The following is a 25,481-nucleotide window of genomic DNA, read 5'->3' as shown; positions in this document are numbered from 1 at the left end:
ATGGTTTTTTCTTAACAATTGTGATGAGCTAAAGTCATACCTTTGGTATGTAATTAAATTAAATACTGATGATATTAAATTTATTTATAAATAATGTTATTTGTAATTTAATTTTATAAAATTTGTGTCAGTGAACATGAGAATGAGCATAGAAAAGAAGATTCATTTATTCAAGATGTGGCAACAAAGCAAAAAGAACATTTTCCATTATGGTTTGAATAAAGAGTGAGATACTCAATTTCTAAATTCGTTTACTATTTATATTTATAATTTTTCTCCTAATGTTCAAAATTTTACAAAAATGGATTTTTTTCTTGCTTAGATGAAGAACTTGAATCTTTATGGATCACTTGAAGGTAAAGAAGATCTTTATTCTTAAGCAATGGGTCCAGATATTCATGTTAATGTATATTCAGGGTGCATTGTTAATGGAATTAAGTTTCTACTCAACCAATGTGATATTCGGAGGGTAACCCAGAATAGTGGTGTATCAGTTTAGGGTTCTCGTAAAGATGAAAGTATTGATTTCTACATAATTTTAATTGATGTTGTTGATTTGAGCTATATTGATGGAAATCATGTCGTATTGTTCAAGTATAAATGGTTTGATCTTGAGCATAAAAAGACCATTATAATTGATGATGATTTCACATCTATAAATATACGTAAAACTTGGTATGATAATGATCCGTACGTATTAGCAAGTCAAGTTACTCAAGTATTTTATGTTCAAGATACAAAGTTAAGAGGTGATTGGCATGTTGTACAGAAAGTGCAACATAGACATTTATTTGATCCCACCCTCAAGAATTACTTGAATGAAGATCAACTTAACACTGATTAACAAACTAAAAATATAGTGTATCAACAAGAAGAGCAAAACGATATGAACTTCCAAGATGATTTTGATGACATGGGTCCCTCACATAGAGAAGATGTAGAGTTAGAAATTCTAGATTCTGTACAAAATGTGCATGTGCAATCAACTCATATTGCTGATTTTATATGTGATGAAGATGAAGAAGAGGAATTTGATGCAAAATTAGCTGAATATTGTAGTGAAGATGATGTTAATGTATATATCAACATTGATAGTGATAAAGACTAGGTTTTTCTTTATAACTTATTTGTTTCATATATTATAATAACATGATATCATTGCTTTTTCAATAATATTTTTTTGTTGTTTCATTTTGCAGTTCATTAAGCCATGGCTCATGGAAAACGGATAAGCTCTCAAATAATTTCAACTACTCGCATTTGTTTGCACCATCAACTAGTCATAATATGCAATCTACAATAAAAAATGATGCTTCACGTGTCCTTTCTACTGGTAATAATGGTAAGTTGTTATTTTCTTGCTTAGTCGGTTAAAATTCTTTTAATGTTTTTTCTCTTATAATCTTAAATGATATCATTTGAATCTTTTGTACATTATAAGCTCTTACATTTAATTGTTTCCATGTATCAATTGAAGGAGGTTTGTCTACAGGAGAAGCATCTCTAATGGATGATAGCTTAGGTTTACCTAATCCATTAGGACAAGAAAATGAGACAAATATCATTGGTATGATTACTTATGACTTGTTCAAATTTAATAAATATGATAAATATAAATGATTTCCTTATTTATTGTTAAAAATAATGTTACTTTTCTTTTCAGTTTCAAATTCTAAAAAACAACGGGGCCCAAATAGAGGTGTAGCATTAGAAGAACATTACAAAACAAAAGGTAAGGTATCAATATTCATTCCAGAGGGCTTGAATAGGCCAGTTGGAGAGCATCACTCAAAGTTGTCTAGAGAAGTGGGTATTATAATTAGAAACTTTGCACCCATACAAGTCGAAAGATGGGAGTTAGTGATACCGATAAAGATATACTTTTAAAAAAATTGATGGTAGGAAATTTAATGATAGTTTTAGTTATTTGTGATATAAATTCAATTCTATTTATGAATATCATTTCTCTTTATATTTTACATTTTGTTACTGTCAGCATAGCAACTAAAAAATTGATAGTACGAACTATAGTGCTTCTATTCGGCTCTGTAGTTCAGTTGCTTATGCTAAGTGATATTGCTATTTGTCTGTGCTATCCCTTGATTCTGCAGGAATGCGCAAGAGACTACTGTTGTTGGATTTTGTAATATTCATTTTGTGCAGCTACTGTTTCTATCGATCCAAAACCAGGGAAACAGATTGCTGCTTGCAGCAATTTGGAGAAAACAAGTTTGGTTGCTGATATTAGCAGAATGAAAGCAAGAAATAACAACTATTTATTGCATTCTTGACATTTTTCTTATATAACATAATTCCATTCTTCAGACTACTAAGCCAAAGTTTTAAGTAATATATGATTGCACTCTGATCCTGTTTTGGACTGTTTTTAACTATTCTTAAAATTAGTTGTAAATTGGTCAGAGAAAAATATAGTTTTGAAGGCTGAAATGAGTATTATAGGCTTTTTCTATAAGAGCATTAGAAGGATTTGAAAGCATTAGATTTTACATATTAATCCACTTCCATAAAAAATAAATCCCTTCTTCAAAGTTGTTTTCACATGCAAGTCTCTTAGCATCTATAGTCATTGCACCTGCACCTTTAGCACTTTTTTAAAATGTATTTTTTAAGGGGTTGTTTAATTTTTTCGGTGTATTAGGAGTGTAGAGTAAATGAAACCTAGGATGGCACATCACCTTCCAAACCTGCTCCATACTCTCTATTTTTTGCTATAACTAATGCAGCAGCTGGTACCAATAGTAGGTGAAAAGGACCATAGAAATCATCTAAGCTATTCACTGCCTTGAGTCATTAATGGCTGGATTGACTTGAACTTTACTTTACTATTTACTAATACTTATAAATATACTCTAGACAAAAAACTATAAATGAAGACACTACATATCTGTGATGATTTTCAAAAGCCTTTGCAAGTTTTTGCTGTTTAGCTCGCCGAATGATTCATTGCATTAGTTACTAGTATTTTTTTTTTCTATTCCATCTTTTCTTTTTACGCCACTTTACCTTCATGATTTGTTTATATATACTTTCCCAAAATGATCTTAACATGCTTGAGCCTTTTTTTTTTAATTTATCAGAAAGTGGCAGCAAATATTGTAGCCATTTTGAAGGATTGTTAACTCTCACCCAAGATAATTGGTACATTTTTGTTGTAATTATGATATAGAATGTTTATCTCAAATATTTATACAACATTGAACTCACAACTATGGTGTTAGTTTTTTTTTATGATGGACATCATGGATCTCCACCAAGCTTTATATTGTTCCATGCAGACAAATATTTTTCTAGTTTAAATCATGCATCAAAGCCAGTTGTCGTTCAATATTTCACTTTATAGTTTGTCTAAATTATACGGAAGAAATGCTCGTTCATTTTTCTTTTTTTCTTTTTTTTGTAATATGATTGCATGCAAAAATTTTTGTAGGTAAAGATTAATATATCCATTGAAGAACCACATGTAAAGGACTATGATGCACACGATGAGCAAGAGATTTTCTGATTTTTGTTCGAAGGCTTATATACATTACAAAAAACTTGGAGATGGAGTGTTGGCAAGAAAGAAACCTTACAAAGAGCTTATTGAGAGACCAAATGATTGGATTTGGTTGTGCAATTTTATTGACTCAGAAATATTTAAGGTGTTTCTTTAATGTAAAAGAAAGTATAGCTTCACTAATTTACTTATATTCCCATTAAAGACATATGAAACTTCTTATCATGTAATGAATATGTGCGAAAAAAAGAGTAAATACTATTAGCAAGAAGTGATGAACATATACACAAAAGACATTAATGTAAAAATCTTCTAATTTCAAGCACATGAAGATTAAATTTTGCCGCTAATTATTTTTTTGTTTGTTATATTATGTTGAATCAAATATTTTTAAATACAGAAAAAATCGGAATCAAACTCACGAAATCATTCGATGTTGAAGGTCATTCACTGAATAGGCACAAAGTCCCTCGTAGCTCATTTATATGACCAGGTATTTATAATTTTTTAGTTGTTTAGATTTTAAAAACTATTAATTTGTGATATATATTTTATTACGGTGTAGAAATTAAGCACGATTGAGTTATACAAGGAGGAGTTTACTGATAATGAAAAGAAATGGGTTTCTGAAGATTGTCAGGCAAAATATGTTAGTATAAATTTAATTTTTTAGAATAGATTTATTAGTAATATTTCATATTTTTGTTTGTTGATTTTTCTTAAAACATACAGAACAAGATGATGGAAATTCGTGATAAAATTATTGACGATGGAGGAATAGTTGATGAGGCAATAATTTGTGCTGAAGTTTTAGGTAAAACGTCATCATATATTCGTGGCCTTGGTTATGCGCCAAAGCCTATAAAGGAACCTTAAATTGTCAGATCAAATGCATCGTCCGAGAGAGAGAGATCGAGCTTGAAACCAGTTTAAAAGATATACAAGAGAAATATAAGGAACAAAGTAAGAACATTAAATCTCAACAAAAAAATATAGATTGGTTAAAAAAGGTAGTAGAAAATTAGGTATGCAGCCACCTAATGATGATGGTAAGTATTTAGAACAAGCACAGTAAAATTTATTAAAACATATAAAAAAATTGTTTGACTAATACTATAAATTTCTTCTTGTAGGGTCAGACTTATCAAATGATGATTAGAGTCTGATTTATTTCAGTGTTTTCATATTATATTGTTTCAAGTATCTTTTAATTGGTCTTTGTACAATTAGTTGTCTAGTAATATACCTTACAAGTTTGAATTGCAAGTTTTAATAATCACTTCTAAGTTATGGAATGTAGACAGTTATTTCTTGCATTATGCTTGCATTTTTAATATATATTTCCTAGCAATTAGAACCAAAAAGTATGCCAAGTAAATGTTTATGATCAGCCAACCAATTTGGTTTTGGAAGAAAACTCTTATTTCATTTTTGGAATTTTTTTTCATAAAAAATGGTTCATTTGATGTCCTAGAGCCAAGTTGAAGTTCTTTGCGGTTGATACGGGTCGTCATATCCGCACAGTTAATTTTGAGTTAACACAAGAAATGGGGTAGGTGTTATTATAGATAAGAGTTTGAAGGATAATGTTATAAAAATTAATAGGATTAGAGCTAGAATTATAGCTTTAAAGATTGTTGTTGATGATAAGATTGTTAATATTATAAGTGCTTATGCTCCTCAAGTAGGTTTGGATATGAGTTCTAAATTAAATTTTTGGAATGACTTAGAAGAATTATTACAAAAGATACCTCTAGAAGAAAAAGTTTTTATTGGAGGAGATTTAAATGGACATGTTGGTGCAGAGGCAGATGATTTTAAAAACATTCATGGTGGCTATGGTTTTGGAATAACAAATGAAGGTGGCAAGACCATATTAGATTTTTATTTAGTTTATGATTTTTCAATTGCTAATACCTTATTTAAGAAAAGAAATGAGCATCTCATCACTTATAAAAATGGATATAGTACAACCCAGATTGACTATTTTCTTATAAGAAAATTAGATCATTTAGATTGTAGAGATTGTAAAGTTATTTCGAGTGAAAATTTATGTACCCAACATCGATTATTAGTTTTGGACTTTAAGATAAAGAGGCAGAAAATAAAAAATAAAGTAAAACAATATTCTAGGATTAGATAGGGGCATTTAAATAATATTAACAAAAATATTTTTGAGATAATTTTAGTAGTAATAGATCTAGTGAGGGGATTGTGACTTTGGGCGATCAAGTCATTAATAAGAGTACACGTTTTAGATATCTTGGATCTATTGTTCAAAGTGATGGTGAAATTGATGGGGATATTATCAACAGAATTCAAGTTGGATGGTTGAAGTGGAGGAATGCATCGGGCTTATTGTGTGATAGAAAATTACCCGTCAAACTTAAGGGAAAATTCTATAAGATGGTAGTGAGGCCTGCAATGCTTTATGGTGCTGAATGTTGGCCATTAAAAGAGAAGCATAATACTAAGTTAAGTGTGGCAGAGATGAGGATGCTCAGGTGGATGAGTGGCTTTGCCATTAGAGATAGGATATGAAATGAGCATATACGTGAAAAGGTTGGAGTAGCTCCAATAGAAGATAAGATTAGAGAGAGTCGCCTTAGATGGTTTGGTCACATAAAATGGCGGCCTTCCAATGACTCAGTTAGGAGAGTAGAGGTATTAGATTTGACTTATGTTTTGAAAGGTAGAGACAGACCTAAAAAGACTTGGTTAAAAAATATTAGGAATGACCTTTCTTTATTAGATTTAAATGAGAATTTGACCTTTAATAGGACACAATGGAGAAAAAAGGATTCATGTAGCCGACCCCACATAGTGGGATAAAGGCTTGATGTTGTTGTTATTGTACTTGCAGGCTTGAGAAGCAGTAATATTTATTTATTTACTTTCAAAACTTCATCATTATCTTTCAATCGGCTATCTTGGTGTATAGGACAACAAACTGTTCACAGCCATTGCAATCCAGGCCACTAGTGCTGTTCAGATTCAGATCTTGGCTGCCTTGTTCTGTTTTACTGCACACAGCAGGAATGGCCTCCAATAGGGATATCTAAGCTAGGCGTGACCTTCTATATGCAAAATTGTACCAACTAGGGAAGTATTAGGTCCAGAATAGGAAAAAACTTTTTGTTTTTTTGGTCTTGCTGCCCTATAGGAATAACCATTCTACTACCAAATGTTCGAACAATAATCAACAAAGTCCAAGCTAAGTTGTAAGAGGCACTATCAGGTTTTGTCTAGGTAGAAAGCTTCTAGTTGAACGCAAATAGATAACTAGTTAACAACAGTTACAAAGACTTGTGTGTTCAATTTACTTTATGTCTACAATTCCAAGTATACAGAACCTGATAGTGCGTAATGGCATGTAAAATTTACTTTTGTTATAGAAAAACTTCATTATAAAATTTGTTTTTATATGTATCTGATTGCCAAATATGAATGCATAACTGAATGTTAAGTGAAATATGACTTGATTGTGATCTATTTATTTAATATAGCCTTTAAACAGATTATGATGATAGCTTTATTATAAAGTGCAAACCCAAGCAGGGAATTAGAAATAGAAAAGGCTGGCCAAGTAGAATTTACCCTTTTAATGGATGGCTTTTGAATTCACCTTTTGTTATGGCATGTAAAATGGTTTGAAGTCACCCATCTTCTTTGTTCTTATTTAGATGAGATCACTTCTAAACTTTACCTAGTGAGCCCCTTTTGAAAATTTCAACTAATCCAATGATTCTTGAACTCTAGTCTGCAAGCTTTCTTTTAAAGAAAACTCTTCTACCTTTTTTTTTCATTTTGATAATCTGAATTGCAGCAACCAAGATTTCTCTCTGAGCATGCCTAGAAAATTCATTTATAAAACACTATTACCAATGTTTGCAATGCATAATGTTATGTAAATGTTCTGGTTGTTGGGATTAAGTTATACATTATTGTTTTTTTTTTTTTCAAAGCTATACATTTTCATTTCTATTTTGGAACAAAGAAAATAACATATCTTCTTCATACATTGTAAAATTTATATAATGGTTTTATAATCTTCTAGGCTCCTGGCTCTCGAGTATTGTACCTCGGGGCTGTATCAGGGACTACAATATCACATGTTTCTAATATTGTTGGGCTGGTAAATCTCGTTCGTAGTGAGAAGTTGGGTCCTCTTTCAATTTTTTATTGCCTAACACCTAAACTTATTTTATATTGGCAGACTAGTATGGTCTATGCTCTTGAATTTTCAAATAGGAGTGGTAGGGACCTAGTAAACATGGCAAAGAAGTGCACCAATGTCATTCTAATAATTGAGGATGGACATCCTACTGAATATCACATGTTAGTTGGAATGGTGGATGTTATTTTCTCTAATGTTGCACAGCCGGATCAGGTATATGTTTTTCCCTTACTACCAGTATGCTAGCATTTGTTGCATGTTTTGTTGAGTTCATTCGGAGAGAATAATATAAGTATATCCTTAAGATGAAGCTAAGCTTTGCTCTGAAATTACATAACAAGGAGAATTTTCTCTAGGTCTTCATATAATTATGTTATTAGAAATGGAGATTATTATATATTCAATAATTTATTATGCTGGAGTTTTGAATATGTGGTTCCTGATGCAAATTAATATATGCTTTGTTTACCAATTGCTTTTTCAAAGTTCGTCAATGTTATTCTTCCTCTATTTCCTACATGTAAGATCAAATACATCATTTTGTTGTCTAAGAAACTAGACGCTAAAATTTGGAAATTCTGTTATTTGATGTCATAAATAACATTGGAAAAATTGTGTATTATCATTCTTTCATTACTATATCCCTTTGGAATTTCAACTTTCCCTATGTGATCTACCTCGAAGCAGAACATTCCATGGTTTTCTGGATACATAAGTTCATGTTATTTTGTCCAATTTTTATGCTTACTAAGATCGTAAATGTTTGTGCTTCTCCTTTGGATGCTTGTGCTTAGTTTCTTACTTATATTTCTCATGTGAATGTTTCTAAGAATCTAATAAGTTTGTGTATAAACTATTTGAGTTCAGTGATACACATATTTCTTTTGTGACTATCTTTTGTTAATATTATGGATATTGCTAACCCATTCACATAAAAAGATTTGCTTGAATTTATAAATCATGTTAGTGAGTAATATATATTACATTCATTCATTTCATTTGATTTGGTGTAGTCATATTTATGAATGGCTTCAGATTGGATTTGTGTTCCACAATCATCACCAAACCCTAAGAAGTAGATTTCTTGCCTCCAACATTCTCTTCCCTGTTCTACTCCTCCCCATCACCTGTACACCACACCTAATGCTGAGATTCTGCCACGCCTTGATCTCAACAAGGTTTTAGCAAGCTAGATTATGCTGACAAGTTGGAGTTCAAGTTTTGACTTACTTTTCTGCTTATTACTCTATACTACACTTTTTCCTTTTTTTCTCTTTTTCAATTTTCATGTGTTGTAAGTCAATTTAATATTCTATAGCATCTATATTATTATAGAATTGGATAAAGATATTCATCTTCCATTAATTTTTCTTAAGAGTATGCTGAGAGATTAATCTCAGTCGATAGAATTGCATGCCTTTGTTGATTTAAGGCTATTTCTTAGCTTGGTAATTTAGGTTCTTTTTAGTTATTTTACTGTTTTCTCAGTTATTTATATGATGATGCAACTTGAAAGCATGCGTCCAGTAATTCCTTATACCAATTAGTAGCTCACTTGTTGCTATGCTGCAGACCGCGACTTGCGTCTGCACATGTTTTGATGAATCCTCCAAGAACCTCACCTAGTAAGGATTTATAGAGATGTTTTACCTTTGCTATGCTCCATTTTTATGTCCAATAAAGGAGCTGGGAATGCTGCTGGAGGAGAAGATAATTTCATTCATGTAAGAACGTGAATGGATTTATCATGAATCTTTTTTATACTATTTTTGTTTTTCCATAACAGTGCTTTCACCTCTGTATTCTGTATGATGCCTAGCTCCTCTTTTAAATGATCTCTTATCTTTGGCTCTAAAATTTGTGGTTAAACTCTATGACAGAACAGATTAATTGGATAAAATTTCTCTTTTTCTTCTTATGTCTACACATGTTTTGTAGTCAATGGCTTAGACGGGTCAGAATTGATAGCTTTCAGTGAAGAAGAAGAAGCTCTTATGTTGAAATCGTGGAACACAATGAAGAAGGATATAGCTACGCTTGGTCTCAAGTTCTTATTAAGGTAAGATGTGAAACTTTTCATCTACAAGAGCTGTTTTACTGAACTTCACAACATGTATTAATTTTTCAGGATGTTTGAGATTGCACCCTTGGCTGCAAAGCTCTTCTCCTTCATGCGAGACTCACAGATTCCACTTGAGAAGAACCCCAAGCTCAAAGTCCATGCAATTTCTGTCTTCATCATGGTAGTTTGTTGACACCCCCAATCATCTTCCTCACTTGTGCAGAGTTCATGACCATTATTGTTTTATTAGGATAATTGTTGTGATTACAGACATGTGAAGAAGCAGCAAAACTCAGAACTACTGGGAAGGTTACTATGAGGGAAACGACAATGAAGAAAATTGGTCTCAAACGCGTCGTGTATGGTGTATTTGATGAACATTTCGAGGTATTGCCATGATGAATTAATACAATATCCAAACTACAATATTTTTTTACTCGTATGTATTATAGTGTTTAATATTTTATTTGTTCTTACATGTTACCAGATTTTGCTCTGCTGGAGATGATAAAAGAGTATGTTCCTCATATGTGGAGCATAGAGATGAAGAATGCATGGATTGTAGCTTACAATCACTTAGTTGTGGCTATATAGGAGGAGATGAACTTCCTTCCTTGAGAACGCAATTGGTTTTTGAATTCTTGCATCATACTATAATGTAGTATTCAAGTTTCCTACATTTTTGCCTTGAATTATCTCAGAATTATTGAAATATTATGGTAATCTTGTTTATAAAATTTTTATGTAGGGGTTGCCTACTTGTACTCCAAGTTAAAGTTCTTTGCATCTCAAATGTGTATTGATGGATATGGAGCTGGATCCCACACTGTAGTAGTACAGGATATTGATTTGCGCTAGCATGATTATAGATTGATGATGTCATTTATTTTTAATATAGTTTATATGAGGGAAAAAACAATAATTTTGTAATTTTATATTTATTTACATAAAATTTAATAAAAGATTTTTATGTTAATTAGATGTTATCATTTTGTAAACATTAAGATTTTATGATTAATGATATCTGAGATTATATTTTTTGTATTAATTGATGGATGTATTTGTAAAAATATATGAATGAATTCAATTTTCATTTTTTCATAACAAATTTTTAACAATGATACTCATGAATAAATATAATTTTTTTTAATTCTAAGTTTTTTATTATTATTGCTTCAAGCTAATAAAATTTGTATTATTTCTCTATAATGTAATTTATTTAATAAATTGCAATATAAAGGAGTGATGGATTGATCTTTAATTGTTATAGCCAATGCATAACAAATGGATAATATTTTTATTTACTAAATATCACAAATTTTATATGCATAAATATATATATCAATATTTAATGAAATTAAAGGGGCATGTAGTTTTTTTGGTTGTTCATTTTGCGACCAATTTTTATTTTGGTCGCTATAGGAAAAATGTAATAAATAAAATTAATTATTAAATAGAATCCAAATAAATATTAATTAACGTCCAAAAAATTAATGGTCGCTAATATGTCAAATTTTATTGACCAATACTAATTAGTGGTTGCTAATTTAGCAACCTAAAAAACTTTTTGGTCGCTAAAAGCCTCAGCGATGAGGCTACTGCGAAAAATCAGCGACCCAAATATTTTTGGTTCGCTATTTGCTTTAGCGTCCAAATTAACCTTTTTAGCGGCCAATTTTGTTGGTCGCTAATTACCTATTTTCCCACGTTTGTGGCATGGAAGCCAATTGAGACCATGGAGTTCAGGAGGCGGCAAGATCAAGGCCTTCATTGAAGTTGTAGCCACCGATCTTTAAAGACTCCAAGGCTGCTGATTCCTTGAACACCAGGGATTTGAGCACATCTCTCTCTCTCCTTCGCTCTAGCTTAGCTGCACCCATGAATACATTCTCTTAATCTTTTAGGTGGTGAAGGAGAAGAGGTTTCTACTATAAGATGATAGTAAATGGGAACTTTTCTTCCTTCTATCAGGTGGTGATGATGGCTCTATTTAACGGAGAAATTATTCCATGCATGCTGACGCCGAATGCATCTTTATTCGGAGACCAATCATAATGAGCAGTACCGAGCCACGGTACTGACGTGGCTCATTCTAGTTGGTCTCTAGACGACGTTTGACATCTGTACTGAATAGTTTCTCCTATTTAGTGCTACAAAATTATAAAAAATTAGTTGTAAAATTAATATAATTTGTGTTTTAATAGCAAAGTTGCTAAAAAGATATCTCAAAACCGCCATTCATTTGTTCAGTTTTAGGTAAATATATTCCTTTATTTTGTTCTAAATTTCCTGAGTATTGACTGTGAGACCTCGTTCCCTTACTATTCTTCTCTGGCTTGGATTTTCCTCCAAGAATCGTCCGGGACGATAGTGAGATCGGCCAGGCCGATCTGCACTGTTCAAAATACCGTCCTGAGATAAGTATATATATATATATATATATATATATATGGTAAAATTCAATTAAATTCCACATTTGGTCTTTAATAAACAAACATTAAAGTTCATGCAACTCAAACACTAAATCCCTATAGGAGTGGTTGGTCATTCTCATAGTGATCAAAATAACAATTATGAGTGGAAAGGAGTGCAGAGAGAGAAAGTCTAACGATGTTTCAGTCTATCAAGTGTCCATCTATAGGATCTATTTGAGATTGTTCAATTTGGGTGATATTTTATTCATCTTTTATGTTTGAACTTTTTCTTTAGCATATAATGAAAAGTGTTTTTCTTCAACTTATTTCTATGGCTGGTTAAAGCTCCTTATTTTGAGTCGATGGCATGAATAATCTATGTATATCCCAATGTAGAACATTGAATATAAATGTGAATGGTTGTTCTTAATTTCCCTCATGATTCAATTAACTTATGTAATGGCCATGTTTGAATTTAAATTTAGTTTGATATGTTGCCTTGATAGAGGAATAATGAAATGATAATAAGAAATAAGATGGAATACTTTCATATCTTGATAAAGGATGAGTAGGATTCTATATTCTATGGATATATAATCATTATAGAATGCCTATAAACCATTATTTATACACTTATAAACTTGATAGAGATTTAAGGGTGCTTATGATATAATCTATAACTACTATAGAAGTGTGTGTATCAAAAAATATTAGTTAATTCACTATCATTGACTAGAATAACTTTAATTCTATTTATCTTCACTATTTTTATCATTTCTCAGTAGTTATTGCATGTACCCTTTATTTAATTATGTAGGATAAATTTTATGGCTGGGGTAAATAGTACTAGAGTTAGTTGTTGTAAATTAATTTTCTCGTGGGATTGACATAATCTCATACACTTTATTACTTGATTCATATGTGCACATTATTTGGGAGAATGTAGAATACAAAGTCATAATAGAAAGCTAACTCTTAAGCATCACTTAGAAAGCTCCAACAAGTTCCCATCAAGCATTTCAAAGCTATATTGTAATTGGTTGTATTTATGTTTTATGTTTTTCTATTATTTAGGTTTAAAAAATAAAATATAAATACAACCAATTATAATACTTTCTCCCCCTTTGACATTATAAAAAAAAAGAGATAAAATAACACAAAAAGTTAAAAACATAATAAAGAAACAAAAACATAAAATTATCCTTCAAATATAATAAAAATTAAACACATAAAATAGATAAACAAATAACAAAAACACATAAACAAAACACACAAAGAAACCTTAACATGCTTATAACTCATCATCTTGCTCCTGCTAAGATGATTCAAAAGCTTGATCTACCTAGGAGATTTTTTGCTTTTTATCTTTTCCGCATATTCCAATCAGTTTATTTTTACTCTTTTCCTTCGCAAGAAAAGTTTTTAAGTTGGGGCATTCAAACTTCAAATGTCCCAATTTCCTGCATAAAAATCAGATAACTTTATAAGAAAATTTAAAATTTTTACCATTTTTATCATTGCTCTACTTTTGTTGATGCTTATGCTTGTGCTTCAATAGACTTTTGAATTTGTTTGTTATTAATGATATCTTCTTACTCTCATCATCTACTAAGCCACATTCATCCATATCTTTATCTTTTTGCACTATAGTCTTCTCATCACCTGCATCTAAAAGTCTTTGACTCATACTTTGCTCGTAAGCAGTGAGTGAGCCTATAGATTGACTAAAGAATAAGCATTCAAATCTTTTGATTCACATATAGTGGTAACTTTGCATCAAATTTATCAAGTAGAGAACATAGAATTTTATTAACCCATTCAAAGTTTGAAAGTTCTCTACCTAAATCATTTAATGATGTCACAATTTGATTAAATCTAGTATACATGTCTAAGATCATCTCATACGATTTCATGCTAAAAAGTTCATAATCATGCTTTAGAATATTCAATTTAAATTGCTTGACTTCACTAGTACCTTTGTATGTAATGCATAATCTATCCTAAATTTCTTTTCCATTAGTACATATAGAGATTCTCATGCAATCGTCAGAATTAAACGCATAAAAAAATAATTCAAGCATTTAGCATTTAATTATGCATTGTTTTGTTATATTCTACTCCATTTAGTAAAAGGAATATTAATTTTGAGTCCATCTATCATACGTGACGGTACAAAACAACTAGTTTGAATCATGTGCCACATTTGATAATTAATTGATTGCAACAAATAATCTTTACATTCACAATAAAAAGTTAAATTATCAATTTCACCCACATTATTAATCGTAACAAAAATAAATGCGAAAATAATAAAGTGTAGAAATAATAAATGAAAGAACACACCAGATTTATAGTGGTATGATCAAACTTTGACCTACATTCACTCCCCAGAGGCACCCTCCGAGTATTATACTAAACCTTTAATGATTCTCCTTTAGCTCCCATAGCTAGACGGAAAAGCCCTTATAAAATCACTTCCACCTTTCGCAATGTGGCAGAGGAGCTGGGTCCTTTGACACTAAAGAGATCATCTTCTTCCCAAAACTTTCCTTAAGATGAACCCTGAATATGATGGTACTAAGGTGTAAGCTTGTCAGAGAAACGGTGTGAAATCTCTTTCACACTCCCTTGAAACCCAACCAAGGATCTTCTCCATCTGTCAAACTCCACCCTTTCCTATCTCCCTTTCAAGTTCTCTCTTTAAGTTTTCTCCATAAAAATAAAGCTTCAATGGATGCGAAAGACTCTTATAAAGTCTTTTCAAAAACCTTAAATAGAGGGCCTAAAAAAAACTAAAAATCATTTTAGCTGTCAAATATCATATAGTATGATAATAGGATCATCCAGTACGATGTGCAAAATTTGACCTGTTAATATTGTACGAATCACTAGTTAGTTCTGTATCAATAGTTTAATTTACCTGTTCGTACTGTATAATGTCTAATTAGTATTGTACACACATTTCAATAAAAATGCAATACAATCACTAGTTTGTACTATACGAACAGCTCAATTTGCATGTTCGTATTGTATGATATCCAGTTAGTATTGTACGAACACTTCAATAAAAATGTAGTTCGTCTGAGATGAAGCAAGGGATGACCAATATCATCTCTATTGCTCGTACAGTACTATCCAGTTCATACAGTACAATCAGAATATTAAATTTAATTAGATTCAATTGAATAATCACATGATTAAAATAGGCAAAGTCTTAAACATCCTACAACACGATTGGAATCATATAGTACAATCTAAATAACTTTTTAAATTCAAATTTTTGCCTAATTTAATGGAAGGTGAGCTTTCTAATTATAACAAATCGTCTAATACGATGTGGTGTTCATACTATATAATTATTTATATTTTAAAAATATTTTTTTAGGAAAAAATATTTTAATTAATTTCTATTACACCAGACCAAAAAGTATAATCCAAATCATATAATACGGTCCTGATTGTACAATATAATGTACAAAAAAATAAAATATTTAATATTTATTTTTGATTCCCCTGTGTGTGCATGGTCACCAATCTAAAATACATCATTATAAGAATTGACTCAAAAAATAAAAATTACATACTTATTTAATATAACCAATTCTATACAATCTTGAGCCTTGAATCTTCAAAGAATGGTGCATTGTGTACCTAAACTATAAGTCAACATACAAACAAAATATGCACTGCAAACATTAAGAGAAATAAATGATTAATCAATATTATTTGTTATCTTCAAAATAATAAAGTTGGAAGCCCGAGTTGCAACAAAAGCTAGTTATTGTAATGCTGGGGGAAGTCATGTATTTTTGTTTAGATAATTTATTAACAACCTATCATGAGTTACATTTTATTGGTACATAAAATTGACTAATGAATTTGTATGTACCTTTGCTAAATTAGATTTCTTATTGATAAAAATATTTGTTGGAGCAAGACATCATGTCACTATTTGGGATTTGGTGGTTGAGAATTTGAAAGTCTAGGAAAATTTTATAGATAAAACCATGTGTTAGAAGATTCTCAGTATAAAGTGAGAGCCTCAATTATAAAAGAAACGTGTTATAGAGATACTCATAAAAAAAAATACATGACCTGATAGATTTCTGGCTTAAAGGGTTCATAATCAAAATATTTGAAAAGTTGTGTAGCAAAGCCTCTAATATCAAAGAGGAAGCTTATGAATTACCATTTCTTAATGATCAACTTTCATTAGATTCTAAGAATTTGTTTCCTTAAAGAGTATTAGAAAAGAAATTTAGATCGATTTCTATAATTGATATGGTAAATAATTGATGAAGATGCAAGTAAAAAATCAAGCTCATTCTTTTTAGTATCAATATTATAATAAATATCATTATGATCAGTCAGTCAAAACACAATCTAATCATGCTCAAAAAGCAAGCACGAAGAAGTCTAAGTCACTTATAAATAAAATATATTCATTTAAAATGGTAGTAATTAAAATTATTTTTAAAAACCTCTTAAAAAATCTTAGTTTATATTACATGAACCTAAGAGGTTGAAAAAAGTGGGCAAATTGAGAAAATCAAATTATTATCCAAGTTAACATAGATTGGGTCATGAACTAAAAACATCACCTTCAAGGAGTAGCCTTATAAAAACATTAAAGATGGGGCAATTGTGATACCCAATGTGTATTTAGTATATTTTAAGTAAGGAATTTTTTAAATGCATGATTAGTGAGCTTTATATACCCCCATCATTTATAAAGCATGATGATGGCTGCAATGTCATCCTATCAAATTATTCAAAATTAATATTAAAAAGAATATCGTTCATCTACTCAGGTACCTCAGAGGGTATAGAGTCCCATCTTGGGTTATTTAGTAGCTTTTAAGGAAAAGCATTTAAAATACAACTCCAACTAAAGATTTTAGGAGATATTTCATTTGGAGCCATTTTCTTGATTCAAATAATACAACTAAATATTTAAAATACAACTCTTCTTAATTTAAATAATATTTTGTTTGGAGCCATTTTCTAGAGAGAGAGAGAGTCATTTTCTAGAGGGAGTGCAAATTTCAAATTTCTATTTCTTTTGTTTTTGTGCAACCCCACCTCAGCGGTGGTCGTTCTCTGATCATCTATCGTTCATCCAATGGGTGATGCTTGTCATTCATCTGGGGGTTCTTGGAGGACAATTCTCTCGATGTTGAAGCCTCCTATTAAACCTTCTGCTAATGTTTTATTAGATGTTTCATCATTTATGAGGAATCATAATCTTACTATTATAGAGAAGCCTTTGATCATTAATGAAGATGCCTTATTGAATTAGAAGAAGGAGCTTCTGGTGATTGGGAAGGGCAAGGATGTTATGTTTGATGAGGGTATTAAAAGTCCCAAATTCTCTAAAAATTTGAATTTAGATTTGGTAAGTCTGAATTTATAGGCTTCGTCTTCTTCCAAATTGATGATTCATGTGAGCATATTTTTTTAATTTAAATCCTGCTAGTCATAGAAATCAACTCACTAAAGGTGAAAATGGATTTGGTAGTGTTGTTGTGGTGGATAATTCTTTTGTAAGTGCAGATAAGGTGATTATTCCCTGTCCTTACAGAGCTTTTCTTAACTCCTCTCTTAAATCCAGCGACTTGGAGAAGGTTCATCATTATATCTCAGGGGAGTTGAATTATGCAAATTAAGTGTGTAATGAGGTTTTTGCGCCTGAACAATTAATAATATGGGTAATTTGAAGATCAATGCTTAGGCTCAAAAATCAAATTTGAAAGTTGATAATATAGACCCAAGATCCTTTTTGATCGAGGATGGAAAAGCTATTAAATTACACATGGGGAATGTGTTGGAAAACACTAAAAGAATGGAGAATGCTTTAGTCATCAACGTTTTTGTTGACAACATCCCTTTTTATGTGATTAATCTTGAGTTAAGAAGACAATGGAGTTGTTTTTTAAAAAGTCTATCTCACCATGTTGGGATTAGATTGGCTTCTTTATTCATGTGATGATGTTAATTTTTGGAATCAATCTTGATGGAGGAACCATGGTTTGTTAAAGGTCATATAGTTGGTATTGATAAGTGGGCACCAACTTTCTCTCCAAACTCTCCGAAAAGTCTTTCTTCTCCTGTGTGGATTAAATTGCCTATTCTACCATTACAATGTTGGAATGAGATCAACATATGCAGAATTGCATCTCAAGTGGGAAAGCCCTTTTAATTAGATGGAAACATGTTTCAATGGAGTAGGAGAGAATTTGCTAGAGTTTGTGTTCAAATCATGCTGGATAAGCAACTTCCATTAGGTGTTTGGGTGGAAGGTTGTTATAGTAGATTATATCAAAAGATTGAATATGAGAAATTTTAAACTTTGCTTCAAGTGTGGAAAAATTGGTCACCTAATAAGCAACTGTTAAGAAATTATAGTGGTGCTGAACAAAGAATGGAAGGCTCTGTTTGAGCCTTCAATTACTGTTGTTGCTGCTAATCATGAAGTGATAAATGTTGGAAATGTTGGTGATGCTACTATTTGTCAAGAAGATAAAGCTGTTGAATGTTTAGAAGAAGGATATGAACCTTCGGTTCATGTCAAATATGGGAAAAAGAGAAGTAATGCCGCGAGAAGAAATTTGTTTGCACCCAAATTTAGGAATGAGAATCATTTTGTTGTTGATAACAAAAAGGTGAAATTTGATTCTGTAGATATTGATGTTTCAACTTAAAGATGTAATGATGCTATTGTTGAATCTTGTGGAAATATTCCTACTAAAACCAATGAAATGTCTGCTGCTATTAAAGGTGATGAGGCTATCAAAGATAGAATTAACTATTGGCAAGATGAAATCTATCCTAGATGTTGATGCTGGCTCAAATTTAAATCATGAAGATGCTGTTGCTGAATATAATGTAATTATTTCTACTGAAATCAATGAAGTCTCTGCTGCTACAAAAACTGGTGAATCAATTGAAGATGGAGAAATAATTGAATGCAAGCTGAAACATGTTGTTATAGTTCCTGTGGTTAATGTTGACTCTAATACAAGTAAGAAAAGTAACTCAATTCCTTTCCCTCATATTCTAAAGAAAAATATGTTTAATGCTCTAAATAATTTAGAAGATGAGGTAACTACTATTGTTGGTGCTTTGGTTGGGTAGGTGGATGGATATTGCAATATTATTTCTAAAAAAATAATGATATTGCAAATTTTGAAGATAATAATAAGATTGGTACTACTTCTGCCAAAAGAAAATTGGGTAAGGAACTTAAGATGCTTGGCCCAGTTAAGCTAATGACTAGATGTAGAAAATTGGATGTACGGAATAAAGACAAGGCAGACGGGGTTTGCTCCCCTTCCAATCAGTGAATTCAATTGCTTTTTGGAATTGTAGAGGAGCTAGGGAAGTTTATGCTTCTCTATATCTTAAAGAATTTGCGAAGAAGAATGGTGTGATTTTCATTGGTTTATTAGAGACAAAGGTTTGTTCTATGGATAAAAAGGTTATTAATTCACACATTGGAGTAGATTGGAATTTTTTTCATCTTCCTCCAGATGGAATGTCAGGTGGAATATTGGTGCTTTGGAATACTAATGTTGCTTCTTTTACTTCTTTATATTCTTCATATCAATGTGTGATTGGAGATTTAGAAATTCACATTAAAGGTGTGTGGAGGATTTCTATAGTATATGGGAATGAATATATTTATAGAAGAAGGGCGTTATCCAATAACTTGGATGATTTTGCTTCCAAAGATAGGCCATCTGTGGTGGGTGGTGATTTTAATTGCTTGTTGTCGAAAGATGATAAAAGGGGAGGGAAAAGGTTTTTGTTTTCCCAAGGACCAAAGGAAATGAAATTATTTTTAACTAATAGTGATTATCATGAAGTGGATTTTATTGGACAAAAGTTCACTAGGTGCGCCAACAAAGCAGGAGGAGCACATATTGTAGAAAGATTATACATATGCTTTATAAATTCTACTGCTATTAATTCTTCTCCGTTATATGTAGTTCATCATCTTCCTAGAGTGGTGTCAGGTCATTGCCCAATTATACTGAAGCTATGGAATGGTGCTCTGAAATCAAACTTGAACATCAAATTTGAAGATACTCGCTTGGGCTTCTCATTTTGCTTTAGCTGCCATAGTTCAAAATTTGTGGAACAGTATTGTGGGTGATCATTTTGATATTCTAAACATCAAATTTAAGAGGGCTTTAAAGGCTCTATACTACTAGAGTAAATCCAAGTTGAAAGATCTTAATCAATTGAAGGAAACACTTAAGAAGGAAATTTTAGAGTTGCAAATGGATGAAGCATTTGTTGGAGGTCTTTCTGAGGAGAAGATTCTGGTTCTCAGATCAAAAGTAAATGATCTGAACAACACACTTTCTCAGTTGAACACATGGTGGAGGCAATAGGCAAAGGTAAAATGGATCAAAGATGGGGATTTGAATTCTAAGTTTTTTCATTCTTTTGCAAGTGCTAGATGGAATACTAATCAAATTTTCAAAATCAAATATAAAAATGGATTGTTGGTACAGGAACAAGATCATATTGAAAGTATTTTTTCAGTTTCTTTGAATCCAAGTGGGAGGCTAGAGCTTGCTCTTTTAATGGCTGGCCCTCTCTAAGATCTCTTCTGAATGAAAATGATAGTGATATCCTTAAAACCGAGCTATTCATGGAGGAAGTTATGAGAGTTGTCAACTAACTTGGTGGAGGAATTTCACCAGGTGTAGATGGTATTACATACTCTTTTGTCAAAGCTTATTGGTCTATTATTAAAACCAATATTTGGAATGCTATTAAGCATTTCTTTTCTACTGGGAAAATGGATGCCAATTGGAAATATACTTTGATTGTGCTCATTCCAAAGGTGGATAAGCCTATGATTCCCTTAAATTTCAGGCAAATGAATTTATGTAAAAGTATTTATAAACTTGTGGCTAAGATTCTTCTTAATAAATTTGTTTTTATTCTTCCAAAGCTCATTTCAGCAAATCAATCAGCTTTCCTAAAGGGCCATTCCTTATCAAAACATGTCTTAATTACTCAATAAATCTTTCATAAATTTAGATTTTCAAAATCATCCAAAGGATTGGTTTCATTCAAAATAAATATGGAACAAACATATGATAGTATGTCTTGGAGAACTCTGGAGCGGACTTTAAAATATTTAGGCTTTCCTTTACATTTCTCTAATCATATAATGGAATGTGTAGAAAATCCAAGATTTTCTATTTTAATCAATGCGAATTCTTCAAATTGGATCAGTGCTTGAAGTGGATTTCATCAAGGTTGTTCGTTATCTCCTTTTATCTTTGTTTTATGTTTCCAACTTTAATCAAATTCTTTAATACAAGGAGAGAATGAGATAGGGATTAAATTTCATCCAAATGCTCCAAGGATCTCTCATATGCTTTATGCATATGATTTTTTGATTTTTTCTATAGCTAATCTAAAATTGGTAAAGAAGATAAGAAGTATCCTTTTGGATTATTGTAGTTAGTCGGTTCAAAAAATAAATTTTCAAAAATCCATCTAGTTTTTTTTGGTAAAGTGGTGAAGAGAAGAAGGAAGAAAAGTATTGCTTGGGTATTAGGTTTTAAAATTATTAAAGAATTTAATTATTTGGGTGTGAAGATTTCTTTGAGGGGACTTGTGGCAACGGATTTCAAGTTCACGTTGGATAATGTTTTTGGAAAGCTTAATACTTAGGGAAACAAATTTATTACTTTATCAAGGAAATTTATCCTTACCATATCTATTATTCTTTCAATCCTGATGTTTTATTACACTTATTCTCTTGCACCTGTTGGTATTTTGGCTGAAATTGATAATGCTTTTAGGGAATTTATTTGGCATAAAAATGAAAGTAGAAGTGGATTACATTACGAGTACTAGGAATCTTTGTGCAAGCCAATTCATTTAAGGGGCCATGGTATTCATTCTTGTGTTAAGAAGGTGTATTCTTTAAGGGTGAAGGTTGCATAGAAGTTTTTTAATGAAGATGGTTCACTGCTACATAAAGGCTTGGAATCAAAATATGGTTCGTCTTGTTGGAATTCAGATTTGAAGCTTAACATGTCGAATGCTTGGAAGATCATTTTGAGTGGTGTAAAGGCTCTAAAACCAATAGTTAGATGAAAGATTTCTAATGGGGAAGATATTAATGTCATCGAAGATGTTTGGTTATTGGATAAAGCTTTAAGTAAATGACCTATGTTTCTTTCTAATTTATAAAGTGATGTTTTAACCGTGGATCACTTTTTTAAAAATGGATTGGGATATGGAGAAGCTACATCTTGTCTTTGGAGAGGAATTGATTAAGCTTATATGCAATATTTAGATTGATCCGATTTGTAACAAGGATCAAGTTGAGATTTTATTTCAGGTTACTAGAAAATCTTTGTCGGCTTTAGCATTTGAACCTATTGTGAGTAATCCGGCTGTGCAAATGTATTGGTCATGGATTAAGAAAATCAAACTTAATCCAAGGATTGAAGTATTCTAGTGGACATTTCATCACAAGGCTATTACTACATTCCATTTTTTGGAATACAAAAGATTAAAAGAGGGAAATTTATGTCCTTCAGGATGTATAAAAATAGAAGATTATGAACATGTGGCAGTTACCTACTCTAAACTAATTCAAATTGTTAATATTTTGAATCAGTGCGGTTTTTTAATCCCCATTTTTGAAATTTTTACTGAATGCTATAGCTTATTGGAGCAAAATGCTTCTAGAAAAACTTTTCTTGCTAATATTTATTGTGCATCGATTGTTTTCTATTGGAAATCTAGAAATAAGTTTATTCATGAAGATAAGGAAAATAGTAACATATTGCAGCGAATTCACTTGGAGTAGCTTTCATTTCTATGTCAAATAGAAATAATTCATGCTTATGGGAGGCTAATTAACCGATTCAATTGTTCTAAATTTTTTGGCATCTTCCATCACCCGATTGGATCAAAGTCAATGTTGATGCTTCATTATTAACGTCATGTAAAGTTGGAATTGGAGGTGTTTTTTGGGATCATAAAGGAAGGCTTCTTTTGCATTTAGTTTTTTTTTTTTTTGGAAGAAATGCAAATTGCATTAAAATAAGAAAAACCTAATACAAACTAGAAAGAAAAAGAAACCCTTTAAAACTACCATATTGGATATGCGATTCACTAAGTTCCATTTTAGATCCATTGGGGTGATGGGGATACCAAGTAAAAGAACAATTCTTTTGCATTTAGTTTCAATGGTGCTCATTGGGACATCTCTCAGTTAGAAATGGAAGCTATTTATTCTTTAAAATGTGTTGTCAAAGATTGGATGATACAATACAAAGGCATCATAATTGAAGGGGACAATTCAAATGTGATTAAAAGTAGTCAGAATTGTAGCAAGAGGATGAAGAATCACAAACTGGGCTTTGGATTGGAATTTATTTCTTTTATTAAAGAGTTTAATCATGTTATTTTTAATTATGTGAATAGGAATTACAATAAGTTAGTGGATGTTTGTGCTAACTATGCTCTTAGTGGTCATTTTTTTTAGGATGATATTAGTTTGGAGCATATTCCTACTTATTTTATTCATTTATTAAAGGAGGATTGTGTTGCTATTAGTTTGTATTAGGTAACTTTTATTTTAATGTTATTACTTTATGCATCTTTCAAAAAAAAAACTAAAGATTTTAGGAAAGTCCAAGATAGCTAGGCTTTTGCAGTTTCAAAGAGAGAGAAGAATAAAATTGAAAGTAAAGTAGTAAAAAATAAACTTGTAATCTATATGGATGAGGGACTAAAATCTCTTATGCAACTCATATTGTATGATTTCTATTTTCCCCCCTTGAGAAAAAGAAAGGAATGAAAAAATATTTACTATATATCATACCTATTTCTTATGATCATCGTGCTAATAATTCAAATAGTTTAATAGAAAAAAATTTTGAGGAAGTAAAAAATAAATTTTAATGAACCTAAAGAATCTATTGAATATTTCTCTATTGGTGTTCCCATATTATCAAATATAGGGTGATCCTATTAGTATTGAAATTGAGATGTTCAATTCTCATGTCTCACCGGATGAAAATTTAAAACTAATCAGTGATCAAGAAGTAGATGATCCTACTACTTTCCCTGAAGAGATATTGCAAGTAAATATTTTTAGTGGTAAAGTTCTTTGCCTTGAGCATCCACAATAGATTAAGGAAATAATTCATAGATAATCAAAAAACATGAGCATTGCCTCAGCTTGTACAATCTCAATATGAAATTAATAAAAAAATTTCTAAAGTAGACTATACTATTTTAGCTCATCTCACAAAATAACTTATAAATCTAAGTATTTATGATTCTCTAATCCTTTCTTTGAAAATGAGGAAGGCTTTAATCAAACCTTTATTTAATCTAAAATTTGTATGGCTCGCTTAGAATCAACAAAAAGATGTATAGAGTATTATTGTCAAAAGAAGTCTTGTTGTTGGGAACCACTAAAAGTTCGTTAGGGATGTTAAGCCCTATAGAACTGGCCCAAAGCTAATTAAAAGAGAGAGATGATTTGGAAAACTTTAAATCCAAAGATAAAACTCCAACCAAAATCACCACAAACAAAGTGCGGAAGAAAAATAAATGCGGAAGCGATAATAAGAAAAGAACACACCAGATTTATAGTGGTTCGGTCAAACCTTGACCTACGTCCACTCCTTGGAGGCACCCTCCAAGTATTGCACTAAAATCATGACTCTCCTTTAGCCCCCACAGCTAGGCGGAGAAGCCCTTACAAAATCACTTCCACCTTCCCCGGTGCGGCGAAGTCGCCGGGTCCTTTAACACCAAAGAGATCTTCTTCTTTGGTGAACTTACCTCGAGACAAGCCTTGAATCCAATAGTACTAAGTTGCGAGTTCGTCGGAGCAACCGTGTGGATCCCCCACCACACTCCCTTGAGTTCCTCCCCCTCACAGGATCTTCTCCCTCTCAAACTCCACCCTTTCCTCTCTCCCTTTCAAGCTTCCTCTTCAAGTTTCCCCCATAAGAACGAAGCTACAATGGCTGCCAAAGACACTTACAAAGTGCCTTGCCATAGCTTAAAAAGAAGCTCTCAAAACGAGCTCATTAATGCAAGTTGCCGCCATTATCGTCCAGGATGATAGGCATATCGTCCTGGCCGATTAGCTTAAATATGAGGATAATCATCCTGAATATCGCCCTGAAATGAAGCTAGATGATGTCTAATCATCCCGGACGATCTTGCGATCGGCCTGGACGAAATCCCCATTAATTGCTTTCCAAAACTGCCTGAGAAATTTTGGAAAAATTGACCTGGATCGTCCACGAC

General features: G+C 31.5%; 2 protein-coding genes across 2 annotated transcripts; both read left to right on the top strand.

Moving 5' to 3' along the window:
* Positions 1-382: 382 nt before the first annotated feature.
* LOC110096623 lies at positions 383-9,513 on the top strand. The gene is made up of 10 exons (XM_020822657.1): positions 383-417; positions 1,200-1,342; positions 1,478-1,567; positions 1,664-1,732; positions 2,164-2,258; positions 4,083-4,157; positions 4,250-4,306; positions 7,575-7,652; positions 7,734-7,907; positions 9,481-9,513. Exons 1-10 carry the CDS (start codon positions 383-385, stop codon positions 9,511-9,513), a joined length of 849 nt encoding a protein of 282 aa, XP_020678316.1.
* A 175-nt stretch (positions 9,514-9,688) lies between these two features.
* LOC110096630 (non-symbiotic hemoglobin-like) lies at positions 9,689-10,350 on the top strand. The gene is made up of 4 exons (XM_020822665.1): positions 9,689-9,753; positions 9,823-9,937; positions 10,027-10,150; positions 10,244-10,350. Exons 1-4 carry the CDS (start codon positions 9,689-9,691, stop codon positions 10,348-10,350), a joined length of 411 nt encoding a protein of 136 aa, XP_020678324.1.
* Positions 10,351-25,481: the final 15,131 nt, after the last annotated feature.

The sequence above is a fragment of the Dendrobium catenatum genome, unplaced genomic scaffold (assembly GCF_001605985.2).
Source record: "Dendrobium catenatum unplaced genomic scaffold, ASM160598v2 fragScaff_scaffold_989, whole genome shotgun sequence".
NCBI lineage: Eukaryota > Viridiplantae > Streptophyta > Magnoliopsida > Asparagales > Orchidaceae > Dendrobium > Dendrobium catenatum.
This window is presented reverse-complemented; position numbering and strand designations above follow the sequence as displayed.

Excerpts from the sequence above, each read along its gene's own strand:
- LOC110096623 (XM_020822657.1), top strand. The coding sequence starts at position 383 with ATGGGTCCAGATATTCATGTTAATGTATATTCAGG. Across the intron at positions 1,568-1,663 it reads AAATGAGACAAATATCATTG|TTTCAAATTCTAAAAAACAA; the intron begins GTATGATTACTT and ends TTTTCTTTTCAG. Across the intron at positions 4,307-7,574 it reads ATGGAGGAATAGTTGATGAG|GCTCCTGGCTCTCGAGTATT; the intron begins GCAATAATTTGT and ends ATAATCTTCTAG.
- LOC110096630 (XM_020822665.1), top strand. The coding sequence starts at position 9,689 with ATGTTGAAATCGTGGAACACAATGAAGAAGGATATAGCTACGCTTGGT. Across the intron at positions 9,754-9,822 it reads GGTCTCAAGTTCTTATTAAG|GATGTTTGAGATTGCACCCT; the intron begins GTAAGATGTGAA and ends TTAATTTTTCAG. Across the intron at positions 10,151-10,243 it reads TGAACATTTCGAGGTATTGC|ATTTTGCTCTGCTGGAGATG; the intron begins CATGATGAATTA and ends ACATGTTACCAG.